Source organism: Manis pentadactyla, chromosome 7, assembly GCF_030020395.1.
Source record: "Manis pentadactyla isolate mManPen7 chromosome 7, mManPen7.hap1, whole genome shotgun sequence".
NCBI classification, from domain to species: Eukaryota; Metazoa; Chordata; class Mammalia; order Pholidota; family Manidae; genus Manis; species Manis pentadactyla.
Window position 1 is genome coordinate 1,726,664 of NC_080025.1, and position 17,002 is coordinate 1,743,665.

At 40.2% G+C, this 17,002-nt stretch overlaps 1 protein-coding gene across 1 annotated transcript in view; it reads right to left on the bottom strand.

The window, feature by feature from the left end:
* CSMD1 (CUB and Sushi multiple domains 1) overlaps nucleotides 1-17,002 on the bottom strand; it is a 1,485,257-nt gene that overhangs the window by 389,312 nt on the left and 1,078,943 nt on the right. The window contains exons 9-10 of the mRNA XM_036898253.2: nucleotides 12,092-12,216; nucleotides 3,106-3,227 (exon numbers count right to left, since the gene is read on the bottom strand). Coding sequence (XP_036754148.2) covers nucleotides 3,106-3,227; nucleotides 12,092-12,216 — 247 coding nt within the window. The remainder of the gene's footprint in view (nucleotides 1-3,105; nucleotides 3,228-12,091; nucleotides 12,217-17,002) is intronic.

Below are 17,002 nucleotides of genomic sequence, written 5' to 3' on the forward strand. Positions count from 1 at the left end.
CTGTTTGCTGGGACAATTTCATCCGCCTGTCCTTTCTCCTGAGCAGCAAGTTCTATGTAATCTTTACCCCTTTAGTAGCCCTCTTGCTGTTGGAAGTCTTTCAAAATGCCTGCCTTCCTTTTGTCATGGAGCAGCCAGTTCTCCACAAGCAGATGGAGTCCCAGTCCCTCCGAGTATTCTGGCCGTCTTTGCTTTCCAGCCCCAGTAATCTCCAGAGCACCTTTTAATGTGGGTTCGTGCTCCCGGAGCAGATCTCCAGGGCGGGGTGTTCAGGAGTCCTGGCCTTCTACTCCCTCTGGTGCCATTTTTCTGCCTCCCACCTGCAGGCTGGGGTTGGGGGAGGGCTTGCGTCCTGCTGGTTCGTGGCTTTGCTACTTTACCCTTTTCTGTGAGGTATTTTCTTTTCTCCAGATGTAGGCAGTCTATTCTGCCGTCTTCAGGTCACTTTTTCAGGATTAGTTGTGTTTGCTGTATTTTCATCATTTATGTGATTTTGGTAGGTTTCTGTCTCACTTCTCATATCACCATCTTTTCCCCTCTGCTTCCTGAAGACTTTGATCATGAGTCATCAAAAGTTTTATCAGAGAAAAGCTAGATTTTTGAATGTTTACAATGAAATATATGAATAAATAATTTAATACTGTATTTATTTTTATTGATTTTCTATTTGACTGCTATGGCAGGAACCACAGTCGTTGAGTGATTAGGAATCTGCCTCTCCACTAAACTGAATCTTTTTGAGGATCTTTTCTTTAAAATTTTCCACCTAGAACCTTTTAGATAATATATTTTCCCCTTATATATTCTTATATATAATACATAGTTATATGATATATATTAATATATATTAGAATAAATATATTCATACACAGACTAGGGGAATTACATGTATATACATTTAATGGATTTCTAGTGCTCCTTTTAATTCAACATTCCTCATATAAAATTATAAATGATAACATGCATTACTAAAAGACACTCTGAGCTTCCTGCAGTAACTATTCTGCATGAGCAATTTTATATTAACACGGCATAAACTGACACGTCACTTGGTTATGCAACAGTCAAGCAGAAAGAAGGCCAGGAAAGAGCATAAATCATCAAGAAAGAATTACTATTTCAACAAAAGCGTTTACTAACTAATCTCTACTTAACATTGGAAATTGATTTTAGTTTTGTACTTTATCTTCTTGAATGTTTGCACAGCAAGTCAAACATTCAAATTGAGATACACTCACTTCTTATCTAGAATTTTCCTTTAATGCTTCTAGCCAATTACTGGAAACCTTTATATAATAGTTCTTTTTTCTTAAAGCTTAATATGTAATATACCTTCATCACCATGTGCTTAATCGGGAAACCCCCTTATTTGGAATGTCTCCCAAGGAATCAAATTAAACCTAATTATACTAAATGGCAATGAATGTTGCTTAATTTGGATGGTAATTCTGCTTAATTGAGATGCCTTCAGGTGTCTAAGTGGTGCTCAAGAGGAAGGGTATTGGTGTGTGCAAAGTATGCCAACCTGGAATGCCTTGTTTCCTCTCTGAACATTTCATGAAAGCAAATGAACAAAGGCAAAGAATTTTCTGAAGCAATATAACACAGTATTCCTGAAATTTAACTTGTTAATTGTTTATAGTGTTTGGAATCAGCAAATTTTATACACAATCTTTATAAAAATCTATGTAAATGTACACAAAGATGAAAGAGAATAATGACACTTCTAAAATGGGAGAAATATACAAATCCAAAATGCATGAATTCATTACTTTGTTATTCTGCAGTTTACCCAAGATCAAAACTCAACTTCAGAATAACAAAGAACATACCTGTGAGCTTTAAAGCATTTTAGCCGCCAGCATCTGTTAAAGACTGTGGGACCCGTTGCACATCTTAAACAAAAAGCAAATCTGGTGACAATCAAGAGCTCTCTTTGACACTTCTCCATGTGATGGGAGACTGGTCACTACCCATAACCATCTGCCCTTCCTTTCGGCTTCCAGGTAGTTCTTTTCTCAGGCTCCCTGGGGGCTGCATCCAGGGCATTTGACTCAACTGGACCTAGAGGGAAGCCTGCCAGGCACATTCTAGAAAAGGTCTTCCATTTCTGAGACAGATGTGCCTCATTACTTCATCGAACATAACTGCGTCACAGCTGCTATTGTGATCTGAAGGGGTGTTACCACGGCTCCGGATAGTGTGATGCAAAGAAAAGCCATCCCCTGGGCCTTCAGTGCTACTAAGCTCAAGTTAAACCTGTCAATTTGTCAGTCAAATTCCCTGATGTTTTAGCTCAGAGCCACTGCCTGCCTTATAGGAATACCATAGGTTTCCACTTCTTCCATACAAAAGACTTTAGTATCTTAAAACACTTCATAAGGCACTGTTAGTTACAAAGGTTAGTTGCATGCTGGTGGAGGCCCAGCCCAGCCTCTGACTGACCCTGAGGAAACTGCCATCAACACAACTCTCCTTCCCTGTGTGGCTTCTCTTCATGCCTGTCCCAAGTTTCAGTGGCTAATGACATACTCACAATTTCCACATTTGCCCTGACCAGGTGGTCAAAGGTACAAACTTCCGGTTACAAGATAAATGATTTTTGGGAATATAATGCACAGCATGGTGATTCTAGTGAATGGTACAGTCACTGCACTGTATACTTGAAGTCTGCTAAGGAACTACATCCTAAAAGTTCTAACACAAGAAAAAAATTCATATGTATGTGACATGATGTATGTTAGCTAAACTTACTGTAGTAATCTTTTCACAGTAGGCACACATATTAAATCATTATGATGTACATCTTAAAGTAATACAATGTTATACATCAATTATATCTCAAAAAGACTGAAAACGAATAAACAAACAAAAAACCTGTCAACCATGAACAGAACCCTCAAGACCAGTGGAAGGCAACCATACTGAGAATACTCATTTTATACCTGAACCTCAGACTGGCTTTCCAATAAATGCAGATATATAGACACATAACGCAGCATGAGTTTATCAGTTCAAAGAGTGGAATGTGAGGGTACAAGACATTCACCAGGTTTTGTGTTAAATAGCTGTCCGAGTCAGCTTCAGCGACGGTGGAAGCCTTACCTTGTCTGGGTCCATGGTGGTGATGACCCACACACAGTGCGCGTTGTCTTCATACTGAACTGGGTAATTAGGGGAAGTGATGACGCCACTGGGTCCACGCAGATTTGATCCGCATGTTCGAGCTAGAAATGCACAGAGATGGAATTACTTGCTACAGCATTTCATCTGTGGGTGCAGATACAATATGCACACAAACATTCCAGTTAGGTATGTACCGATAATGATAAAAAGTGGTTCCTAAACTCAAGTTGGTGTGTGAATTTCGCTCAGACTTCAGGACTTCTGTTTGGTATCTGCAGCGTTGAACTAGAGCTCCCCTGTCAACTATGGTCCCCAAGGCATGCCACTCAGAGAACGACCCACTGATGACAGTGCTGCGGACAATGTCAGATTTAGTCCATGTCAAGTCCCACCTTGACGCAAACAGAGCCTGTGTGCTCACTCGGCCACACAGGGAGGCAGCAGACGGCGTGAAAAGCACACAATTCTGACCCCATGGCTTTGTCTTGTCCACTTTAAATGAGGATGGCAGAGCAGATGGCCTCCAAAGTCTCTTTCAAGCTTTGGATTCTATTCTACAATAAATGGTGGTGATATCTTTACAGCACAGTGCAAACAGGAACTTAAAATACAGTTGACAGTTTAAAGAAAGGAAACAGAAATACTGACTCTAAAAGAAAAATACCATAAAACTGAAAGACAAGGCAAATCACAGAAATGGAATAAAACAATAAATATACTAAGGTTGGGATATAAAAGACTTCAGCTGACCTCCTTCCTCTTTAAGAAATGAATTGTTTTTTCTCCCCAAAATCAACAGGTATATTTTGGAAATCCAGTGTCAGCTGAACTCCAGTCTTAACATTAATAATTTAAGCTGGGTTTAAGAAAAGAGCAAAAGAAACTATTTCCCAAGTAAGAACTAAAATAAAAGCAGCTCTGGTTCATTTTCCTAAGATAACATATCAAAAACTGATCCGACTGTCTTCCACTGAGGCGTGAATCCTGATCACGACCATGATCCTTTGCCTTTTTGTTGGCTGAACATCCATTCCAGGTCAGATGCTGTTCTAGGAGATTCAGCTACAAAACCAAATAGAGCACCCTGACTTCCAAGGGCCAGCTTGCAAGAGGAGTGGAGACACCATTTAACTGAGCTATTCCTAAATGCCCCAGGAATGCATATTTTTCTTTCCCATTTATAAAGACACAGTAATAATATAAAGTATGCCTATTCCTAGTCATACTTCTTTACACTATCACAATAACTAATTTACAGATCTTTCCTACAAGGCTGTGAACTCCTTGACCTCGGGAGCAGCATCCTTCCCTTCCCTTACTTATCTGTTTTATCTTCAGCACCATATGCAAGGCCTAGAGTTGTTGACACATAAAAATGTGACATGGTTAGATGACTTTTCAGTTGCTCAATACTTACTATGAAGATGGTTAGCTAAAATGAATCTACTATACATTGATCATGGAACAAAAACATGAGTATAAACCTGAAAAATATTGGCATTTACTTTCCAAACAAGCATTTCTTAAATAAAGATGGATAAAAGATGACGCAGTTTTCAAAACTCAGTAGGTGCATCATGACTCAATAGGCCATCTACAGGAGAGCCACACACTCACACTTGTACATACCCTACACTCAGATTTCACCCTCTAATGAGTCTGTTTTTAGGAATACGTTCTAAGAGAGGATCATGAACTTCAGACGTAAAATGTTGCTAAAGTACTCTAATATTAACACTATCATAAGGAAGTCTAAGAAGAAAATTATCATAACACTTTGAGTTCTAACGCTTTTGTGTTACATGTTCGTACTGTGTTAAATTTCACACTGAAAAGTTGATGTAAACATAATGCAGTGTTAGGAAGTCCTGGCTGACTTAATTTTGAATTCCTATTATCAAAGTGCCATTCCTAGTATAACAAACTTTGAACAAACTCATCTGAAGAATTCGTGCAGTCAGGAACTAATTTGTCACATCCCCACTGACAACTGGTTCTCATCCAGTCATTAGCCCCAGCTGTCATTCTGCTGGAACGTTCACCTGGTGTGACACTCTATCAATGGCCTGTGACCCAGTTGTCTGCTTTGAAGCTTGCCTCCTAACTTTACCTATTAAAATTGGTTACCAGCTCCCCACAAAATTCATCTTGCTCACTGCTTGGGGAAATACAACTTTTAGTGATTATATTTTTTAGTGGGATAACTGCTAGCAAATATTTATAGGAAACAAGCATATTTTCCATGTGCTCATGCACACACAGTGCTGTGTTTCACATAGAGCCAGTTATGAAGCCAGTTCCCTGAGAGATACTTTTAACCAAATGCTGTCAAATTGATTCATAAAAGATTCTTTGTTTTTTTTTACTTATAAATATATTTCTAGCAATATGTTTTTCTAATAACTTGATTTTTAACTTTTTTCTTTAGCCATGCTTTTAATTAAGTTATCAGAATAATCAGCTGAAATGAGATAGGTGGGAATAAGCAGGGAGGGGATTTTTCTGCTTTACTTACTTTAAAAGGTAGGCAATTACACCAATTCCTGGTGTTTGGTAGCTTCCCTAATAAATAATGGCTGTAATTTTTGAGTAGATGTAAGTAACAACCTTAAATACTATGCTCTATCTCTAGTTATTTAATTCTAATCCTCCTTCTAAGGAAAGCATTGACAACTAGCTCACACCTCAGTCTAAACATTCGTGCCCTCCTCACCTGCATCTTCACTGTCCCCTGACCCCCGCCATCACACCAATATGACTGCTGGGCACTGCTTCCTTGCATCAGGCTCTCCTTCTCATCACAGATAATCTTAGATTTTTCCACTGGCAGCTTCTCAGAGCGTGATGATTCTGTGCCCAGTCTTAATCAAATAGCAATATAACTTGAGTTTCCACAATTTCTATGATTATTACCCAGATCCATGTGGTGGCTGTGGTACAAACTGGACATTACCTTCTCTATCACTTGCAGACAACCTATTACCTGGGGTTTCTTTCTATTCCATGGTTCTATAGCAGGAAGGGTTACAGTAAACTGTGATTTCTGTGAGTTTCAGAGTGAAGGCAGTTGGGCAAGCCACATACTTCCTCTCACACTGTATACCTCACATTAGCTTCAAGTAACTGAAGTTAAATTTCTGTCATGTCCACTACATGCCAAGTTTCTTAAAAATCCAATCTTGGGGAAGAATAAGAGCTAGGAAGTAACACAGAACAGCCTGAGAGATGAGAGCAGAGCCAAGACTAGGCACTCTGTGGAAATGTACCAATAAGCGAGTATCCACAGGCCACAGAGCCCTGGGGTGGGTGATCACTGGGACACTTCCCCATCTGCCCTAAGGCGGTATTCACTGGGGACAGTGTGGGAAGAGCCAGCCCCCAGACTGGTGGAAAGGACGATGGGGCGGAACTGGGTGGTGCATGCAGACCCTCTACAGGAGAACGGTGGCTATCGGTTTATCCCCATCTGTGTTGCTCTGCCAGCTGTTTCTGTGCTATAATTGATGATGACTCTACTGATGGCCTAGGGATTTTGAATGACACTACACTCTGACAGAAGGCCAGAAACCCAAAGCCTTAGCACCTCGCCTGTCTCTTCCTCTCATGGACTCTTGCTATTCCCTCCCTCCCCACTAGGAATGGGATATAGCCTCTCAGACCAGCAGAAACAGAAATCCTAGCCAATCTCCTAAGACTAAGCGACTTCTCTGTGTCCTTGGTGATGGGGGCTTCTTTCCAAACAGCTGCTTTTGTGCTACTCAGGTATTCAATCAGGCAGCAAAGTGTCTGATGGACCAATGTGATTAAGTGATTACAATATACTAGTGCCATGCAGGCTCTTCGGGCAAGGTTTAAATATATTCCGAAATGTGTATGTGCATGTTTGCACATAGTATAGTTGAACACCACTTCCTACTCCTATTGAGGCCTTCTCCCTTATAAAGATCTTTGAAAATATAACATCTAATATGAAATAATGTATACTTAGATGCTTAATAATGCTTAATAAATGCTCTTTGGTAAAAACTGTGACCTAATGTACAGCTAATATTACTCATGTGATAGAGTTCTGATCTATGAGCTCAAACTTTATTTATATCTTCTATGTTTTTAAAATAAAATGAGAATTTGCCAAATGATTATTGGAAATAAAACATAGCAAAAGGGAAAGAAGAAAGGGAGAAGAAGGCTGATTTTGAATACAAATATAGGCCACTTATCTATATAATCAATGAATATTTATTAAGTGTAAAACATATTTGTTTCACATAATTTATTTTATGTAATATGAAGTAATAATTTATTTTTGCAAATTCAGTTCCAGGAATCTTTACTGTTCTATAATGACTACTTAATCCAATTAACTGAAGAGAGAAATATTCTGACTAAATTAATAGGGTATCTGCACCCACATCTAAAGCTTTTTTTAAAAAAATAATTACATTAGTCTGCTTCTTGTTTGCTTTTAGGAGAAAGCATTTTTATCAACCACAGATTTTGTCTATATGCACATGGTCAACCGAAGTGGAGAAGCATGAGTGTCACCAAGGCCAAGGGCTGCTGTTCTCCAACCCAGCTCAGTTTCATCAGAAGCCTCTCAGTTTATCCCACCGACATGACACCTGCAGTCCCAGCTGTGGTTGTCATCAGGACTGAAGGGAGGGCGAGCGAGTCATCCCGCACACGGCCCAGCGTCACATGCTGATGTGGAGCTGGGCGCTGCGTTCAGCCAGCATCCGGGCACAGTGGGGGAGAACTACACTAAGGCACTTGCCTTCATCAGGCAATCAGCAAATCAACACGTGAACACCTAATGTCAGGAAGACACACCAGCTTTACAAGTGGGCAGAGCAAGGGTTTGGAGAGAACCTGGAAAGGGCTTGCCGAGGAAGACAGTGGCCATGGAGGGATTCGGGGTAAGAGGACATTGGACGGAAGGGGCAGGATGGAGAGCCCCATGGACAGCGGTGGGTAAAGAGTTCAGGCAGAAGAAAGTCAGATGCAAGGAAGTGAAGTTGGAAACTTCCTCATCATGTTCTAGCGACACAGTTAGCACCAAATGAACATTAGTTTTCAGGTCATTTTGTACCAATAGGATTTAAGAGTAGTATAAAAATACAAGGCTTTATGATTTCCAATGACTTAATTAAAAATAAACACATAATTTCCCCAAAGGGCCTTCAAATAAAAAGTGTAAAACTTTGAGTCTAGAAGTAACATATTTTTCCCCAAATGCCCTAAAATTAAAGGTAAATAAAAGTGTGTACAGTTGATTAAATATTTGAGATCATAGTTACCTAATAAAATAATCAGTATATAAAATGTCTTAAAATGAACTCTGGATCTTTAATCTGGTAGATTGAAGTTATCTCTCAGGTATAAATGGTCTTTTTGCTATTTCTTAAAAGGTCGTTTCCACATGGACAGAGAATATGGGTAGAAATGATAAACTTGTAAAAAGGGCAAGTTGAAAAGGGTAATTCTTAGCTAACCTAACTTGGAATCCCAAGGTAACAGTAACATTATTCTGTGACCCTTAGTAGCTCTAATTGGCCTCCGTGTAACCACAGTTACAACTGCAAATAGTACGTCACTTATGTGGCCTTTCCATGCAATGAGCAACTAAAAACATTAATCCCACAGATCGAAGTACATTAGCATTAAAGGAAATTCTCTACATAAACCGTCCCCCCACCCCACCCTAAAATTTATGGACTGAAATGCCAGCTGGAACATTTTACTTAAAAAATAGAACTATATCCTCTTCTTTTTTGTAGTTTGTTTATGTTAAAAATCTACTGTCAGTTAAAGATACTTGCAGTTTTAAACAGCTCATAATATTTTACCCGGTGAAAAATCATAATAGTTGTTTTCATATCCCCAAATGAAGTAAGCATAATTTCAAACAAAATCATGTGTGTAATTACTGATCTCTGACAACCATTCCTCTGTCTGGTAGCAGGAGGAAAAGGTGATGTTCCCCTATCCTCAAAGCTAATTAGTTAACGTAAGCACTGGCTGAGAACACCAGGGTCCAGATGGGAAGATCACTCTGACTCACTGCAATTTATCAAACTCTTCCACTGGACATGCCTCCCGTGGAGAAGCGACGATCATTACTTAAGAGTTAGAGACCCTTCATGAAGATGGGAACCTTGAGAATCCGTCCTTCCTTAATTCACTGATCTGAAATCTCATAATGTGCACAAAGCTCAGGCCAGATGCACTTTATTGTTTGAAAGATGGCTGAATTTAGAATATGTGGCTGAGATAATCAATATAATGGCTCCTTTAAAGGCTCAGAATGATTCAGGAAAACCCAAACCATGATGTGCTCTCCTTACAGACCATTTGTAAGGGCACAGAGCACAGACAGCACGGTGAGCTTGGAAAACTGCTCTTGGCGTTGGGAACCTAAGGATAGCGAGTAAACATCCCTATGCTTGTCTGGATAACATTTGAAATATCATTACTTTCAACTTTTTCTTTTCCTCTACATTTTAAATATCTAAAGCTATCTTTTTATAGGAGTGGTTACAAGATCTCCGCTTTTCTAGATGTTTTCGAATAGATGACTCAGTCATTAGCAGCAAGTAGACACTCTATTTAAAGGAGGCAATGATGACAGACTCAGTTCCTGAACTCTGCCAACCTGAAACCATATGGATTTTAACTGAAGAATGTATGCTCTGCAGGGAGATGCCAGCCTGGACACAGGCACAACCCTGAGTGCACTTTTCCCCTGCATACCCCTGAGGGCACCGCCCACCTCCCAGCAGGGAGGGCATCAGCACTGCAGGCCGAGCTAAGTAGGCAGAGCTGTGTCTGTGGGAGGCACTGCCATGCAGGACCACTGAGCACTGGAAATGTGGCTAGGCTGAGCTGAGCTACGCTGTTAAGTGTGAAATGCAAGCTGGATTTCCAAAACACGGTATTAAAAAAAAAAAGAAGAGGAAGAATGTAAAAAAATCTCCTTATGATCTTTATATTGAGTACAGGTTGAAATGATATTTGGGGGGATACTGGCCTAAATGAAAGGTGTTATTAAAATGAACTCTACCTCGTTTCAGTTACTTTTTAAATCTGGCAATTAGATACTTTTAAATGGCATATGAGGCTTGTATTTCACATCCAGTGGAGGCCACTGGACAACCCTGCAGGATCAGCCTGCAGACATGCATGCTTTGGCATCCATCTGTGTTAGTAATCGATCAGGTCCTGCCGCTCAGTGGTCACCTTATGTATATGAGACTCTATTCTTCCTAACCAGAGGGAGGGATGGTCCTGCTGGCTTTGCCGAAGGAAGCTGTCTTGTGAGCGTGCCACGAGGCTAGGAGGTGAGGACAGGATAGAGAAGGAAATGGGGCTGGCGTCAGGGGCAGGTGTCTATTTAGCCATAATACTTACAGATGGGCCCTTTCCAGTCCAGAATGTGGGATATTCATGTGCACACCATTCCACCTTTCCTTCATCTATAGTGCTTATAGTTAAAGTTCTGCACTGATGCAAAAATGTCCAGGGACATGAGAGGGCTAAATGTCTGCCTAATTTATTTGCCATCTTCACGCACAGAGCGCTGCAGATGATGCAGGGCCACAGAATCCCTGTGACATCTATGCAAAAACGGATGCCATCTCTTGTTGTATAAGTCTGCTCCCTTGGCAGAAATCAACGTTTTTCCATAATATTTGTCCCTTTTCTTCCATGGAAATATAATTGTTTTCTGTATATTTGACTGTCCAGACTAAAAATTGTATTTCTAAGTCTCCCAACAAAATCCAGTAAGAATATCTGACTTGATCGTGGCCAATGGAACTGAACAGAAATGCATCTTATGTTTTGCGGGAACATCAGAAATGCCCTACGGGACATTAGACAGCTACTATGCCTCTCCCTGCTTCTTCTAACCCTCCTCCATCCTAATGTCTGGGATTGGCACAACCTCGGACCATGAGAGTTAGGGCTTGCTGAGGGGATGACAGGTGAGTCTTGAGTTGCCATCCTTGTCCTGCACAAATTCTTAATGTTTTTATGAGAGGAAAATTCACTTCCATTAAGCTTAAGCTTCTCTTGGGCTTGGATTTTTGTCACCTAATTTTTATCATCTAAATCTAAACATTGTAACTCAAATTCTATTTAGGATTTCAGAACTTTCTATTTAATTTTTTTTTGTTTTATGTTTTACTACTCCAAATAAACTAAAATATACATTTCTTTAAAACACTGTTTTTAAGATTTTTTTTTAGTGTTCCCCAATCTGTTCTAGTGAAGGCACACAGATTTGATACATATATATCCTCTATAAAAACAGTTTCTTCAAAAACATTTCCAGCTACTGTGGCTTATTTTTTTCAGAAAGTTAAAAGTCAAACTGAACAAGAAGTAAAGGATTATTCCATGAAAATGAAGGTACATCTTCCTTAAGCAAAACAACTGAGCCACCAGCTGGGAGGTGAAGAGAGAGGGCAAAACTGAGTGTCCTTTGCTTTCAGATACAAAAGAGTGGAGCACCTATCAGAGGGTGACGGGACTCAGGGAAAACCAGAGCCAGCAGGCCACACAACAGAGATCCGTGGGAGAGCTTTCCTATTCTGCAACATCAACGGGCTGGGAAACTCCTCGTCCAGGGTCTCTAGGAGGACACGGCTGGCTGGGCGGGCGGAGGGAGCAGCTCCCATCAGCCTGATGGAGCAGCTGTGTGCTGAGAGATAAGCCCCGCTGAGGCTCTGACGTCGAGTCAGGTCATGAGCTGGAGCCAGGGCCAGGATTCTTGGATATGTGTGGCTCCTAACACATTTCAAGGAATTACTTCTTTCTTACCACATCACTATAAAAGCACGCATCATTACTGAGTTCTGCTCTGCCTATATGCAGTGCTTTGCACCTAGATCTTGTGTACTCAGAAAACGTGCCAACTCTGATGAAAGAGCAGATCTGGGCAGTCGCCCCACTGTGTGCACCTTACCTCGGCAAACGGGTCGATGGTCACTCCATGCAGCCAGGGTGTCTGTGACTCTCTGACAGGTTATGCTCTTGGATCCCTGGAGCACGTAATTGTCCTCACAGGAGAACTGTACACTGGCACCAACCCTAAGCAATTACAAAACAATAAATGACCCAAATTATTCAGAGGAAACTTGTTATAGAAAAAAGCCATCCACCCAGCCTACAGTCAGTTGAAACATTGCTTGGGCCCCAGCACTGCATCTGAAAGTACAAAACTGAAGGTCCTTAAGCAGTAAAAGAATGTTGCAGAAAAATAATGCAACAGGTGCATCTGAAAATGTGAGAGACATATATCAGGTCTGCACACACCCAATTACTTCTTCTAAGCCTGATGTCTGGCACAGCACCGAGTTGGGTGTAGTTGTATTTTACTGTCTGACAAGCCTATGGTTACAAGAGGCAATTTTACTTGTGTTTCCATCTGACAAACCCTGAGACTGATATTTATAAAAATGGGAATGAATGGGAGCCTTTGTGGAAAGATCCATAGTTGCCATTGTGCATGCATAAAGTTAATTAACAGATAAAAGATAGGGTGAAATAAACAAAATTCTTCTTTTCCTGCTTATTGAAAAATTCTCACTGACAACATCAGAGTCAATGTTATTCAACATTACACCAGCATTTGCCACACTTCCATATAACACACTCTCTGGGGATAGTGGCGGATGTCTGTAGGAATCATCAAGTCAAAGATAATCAAACCAATTTGGAAATTTCTGAATTGAACAAAATTTAGCACTTTTCTTTTCTAAAGGGACTCTCAGAGTACTAAAATTTAGCTTGCAAAAATGCATTTTTGCCTACTTAAGAGAATGTCCAGTGTGTGGAATTTTCCAAATGTATCCACCCAGGAAGTTCCTTTTCACCAAGTATCCAAAGCAACCAGAATTCTATGGAACTAATTTTGAGGAACATTGCACCATAGGTATATAATATGTATTATTTTTGAAAGTGAAAAGTATAAAGCTCAAATATATGCATAATTCTAAATTTCATCATCAGTCATAACCATTATTTAAGAGTACTGTACTTTCCTCCATATTTCTGCTCACTGGTCTTTGTTTAAACCTCTGGAGCCACACTGAATAAATGCAATAAAACCTAAGAAATCTGGCTTGAAAATAATTATTATATCCTTGTGTGCTCTATTACAGGCCCCAATCTTCTGTTCTTTCTATTTGCCTAAATATCCAGGTTTCATATTTTTTCTTCATTCTTGCCATACATTTTTATTGAACAGCTACGTGCCACCCTCTATTCTAGGTCTCAAAGATGCAGAAGTTAAGAAGACAAAGTCCCAGTCTCTTGGAGATGACAGTCTAGTTAATGAAGAAAAAAGAGAAGCAATGTGCAAATCAAACAAGAAAATCAAAGTCCTAAGAGCTAAGAAGAAAATAAACCACATGTTACAACATGATCAGTAACAGGAAGGGGGAGTTAGCATTTGAGTCAGGCAGGTCCACATTTGTTCTGATCCTCTTGAACAGAGGTGCTGCCATCACATCACAGTCCAGGTGTGGGCAAACACAAAGGAACAAAGTGGGAGGGATGCTTCCAGTGGCCAACTGCTGCATTTCCAGCACAGCAGCCGCCCACCCATTAGTTAGGACGGAGGGCGCTCCACCCTATAAAACCTCCACCTTTCCCACGCAAGCTTCCCCATCTGTCCAATTAATGTCCCTTGAGGTACTCCTAGGGAACTGTTTTCTATTTTTAAATCAAGAACCTTAACAATATCACTGCTCTTTGTCTTCTTGATCTCCAGAAATATTATACATATTTATCATCCAAAATGAAGGAAAACAGAGTCACAGTTGTCTTCTGGAAGCCATGAAAGTGTCCAATAATAGAACCATGGCTGACTAAATTACTTCTGCTATATCTGAAAGAATACTGGGTTGCTACCTAAAAAGTGAACATAAAAAATATGTAGCAATGTAAGAAAGAAAAAAGTTCGATACAAAGTATCATGGACCCCAGGTAATACAATGTATGTATATTATCTATATATCAGGAAAAACAGGCACACACTATTTTTAAAGTGGTAATATTATTACAAATAGCATTTGTTTCCATATTCCAATAATTATACTTGTTCTGGCCTTATTATTTATAATTAAAAAAATTTTTTTATCTTTTAAAATCCTACTATAAAGAGTCTTTTAGTTTGGCTGCAGGTTGGAAAACAGAGCCAACAGTGGGTAAACTTATTCCAAAGGGCTGAGTGTAGTCCCTTTGTTATGACGAATCGGCTGGAGGCCGAATAGGCTCATAAAGACCTAATTTTTCATTTATTTTATCAACATTTTGCTTTGGTTTTTATCTCACACATGAATCAATTTAAAATCTATGCACATGTTCAACTTCAAATATTTAATAAACCAAGTTTTCATTTATAATTTATGACTTGATTTTATGATTATGCTTGCAGTTATGTGGGTAACATGAGGAAATCTAGTTTGGTTTTCTGGAAAGTACTCTGAGAAGAAAATTCCAGAAAAAGTAGTTTCCACTGAGAAATAAGTTCAGAACATGTTAGACTAATGAATGTATAATTTTGGCAAATGTTAGTAGTTGGAAACTGTTAAGAAATGACAGGAAATTGATTTTATGTAACATCAAGATATACTGTGCATAGGTAATAAATATCCAAATAGCAAAATGTAAGTTAAACATTTAAAGCAGTGCAATTTTGTGTTTTAAATAGGGAAAAATAAATTTTTCTCTTCATCAATGCTTAGTTCTTCTGAAAAGCTTACTGCTCAACCTTTGAATTCTACGGACATTCCATTTGTTACCATCTACTTTACCTACTATAGTATGAAGAGTGTCTAGATGGATGAACTATTTCTAAATATGGCTTTAGTTCTAGAACCATTTCTAAACATTGTTTTCCCACAGAATGGCTCTCTGTGCATTAAATATTGGTGATAAACTGTTTCTGGTTAAAATAAAGAAAACCTGAAATGACTCAAAGACTAAGCTAGCATCAATATGATGTGGGTTGTTTTAGCTGTGACATCGAACCGCCTGTTAGTTACAAGAGATGAACTACCTGATTGACTACCCCATCTCTTCACCCAACCTACCGTGCTTGGCATCTATTCAATCTACTGAAGCCACCAATTTCCACATTTTGAGTTTTCTTAATGGACATACAGGTTAATACATCAATAGAATTAGATGGGAAAATAGGTAGTAAGGTAGGTAGATGGCTGATAGGTAGACAAACAGATATGGATAGATAATATGCCTCTTTGTTTAAAAGAAAATTCAGTTGAAATAGCATACTTAAAGATTCATAAATAAAAAAGGATTGCATATCATCTTAAGGCACCAAAGGTAGGCATTTAAACATCCTGCAATTTTAGCAAAAAGGAGAAACACATTATTATGCTGTTTTCACTCTTAAGCAACAGAAAACAAAAACAGCTAAAAGTGTCTCTTTAGATCTAAGATCTAGCCAGGATTTGCTGCACTCATTCTTGTAAAATGAGTAACTGTGACATGGGGAAATTCTACCTGGAATCACACTCTACCAAAGATGTAGCAGTTTTGCTTCACTGGCGAACTTTCTTGAGAATACCAGGGCGGTGCAGCACTATGGCCCGTGATGTACTAAAGGGTATGTGTGAGCATGTGCATGAGAATGCACACCCGTGATTTTTCTCCCATATCTTACTGGCAATAATGCTAGAAATGATTTTTCTACCATTAATTGGAAATAATACTGGCAATGAGGCTGTCTCCTCCCCACCTTCTTCTACTGGCCTTCACTCCTCCTTACCTGCAGTCCCACCACTGCGTGGTCAACCTCCATTGTACCCAGCTCCATGCAAGTCTTAAGGGTGCACTGATGAGCTGTGTGGGGCAAGGGACACTCCATCAGGCAACTGTTGGTAAGGAGCTTAACAGGTTTAAACTGCTACGGGAAAACAACTGATCTTGCCTTTAGGAAAAGGTAAGAAAAAGTTACTGCCAGAAACTGAAATTTGGGTTGGGTTTTGAAAGATCACAGAATTGACTTTTTTCACAATGAGCCTATGTGTTTTCAATGGAAAACTGACCATAGGAAGCCCTCCTGGTATGGAGTTGGTTTGTTTAGAGAACTGCAATGGCCTGGTGAGTCCAGAGCGGTGTCTGCAAAGACCAAGGAAGGCGTCCACTCCCTCGTGGCCTGAGTTTCCCCAACTTAGGATGACTTGGGTGTCCCTGTCCTTCATCTCTCTCTTTGAGGTATAAAATTTAGTTATTTTCTGCCCCATTTTATGTTTCCTTTGAGAACCAGTACCCTAGAGCACAGTAGTCCATAGGGCATGAGGCTGAGCAAAGAGGCTACACAGAGAAAGCAGGTGCTGGGAGCAGAACAGCGAGGAAACAAGTGCAGCCTGTTCACCCTGAACTCTCCCCAGCCACTAGCATTGTTTACTGATCTTACAGTGACCCTGCAACAAGTACCTGTGCCATGAGTAAGCAGGACAGGCCAGGAGACAAAGGCATAGACTACGTGGGAAGCCGGTAGAGTACAAACCCATGGGGCAGGATGCACCCATCCACACCCACCATGCAGGTGTGTCTTGGCGATCGTTTGCCCCTATTTCACTGAATCCCAAGACACGAGTCCCTGCTGCACTGGGAAAGGAGCTCAGACACTTAACAGGAAGCACTCCATTCATGGAAGAAGCAGGCCTGGCCGATGAGACTGAGCAATGCAGGGTCTGCGGCGACCGTGTGGCCCCCTCAGTCAGGCTGCCGGGCGCATGACACAATGCCATCATCAGGGAGATAAATGCGCAGCTGCTGTGAATATGGGAACGCTTTTATTACCCTTTTGATTTTCACACATGATGTGTCATTTCTGGGTCAT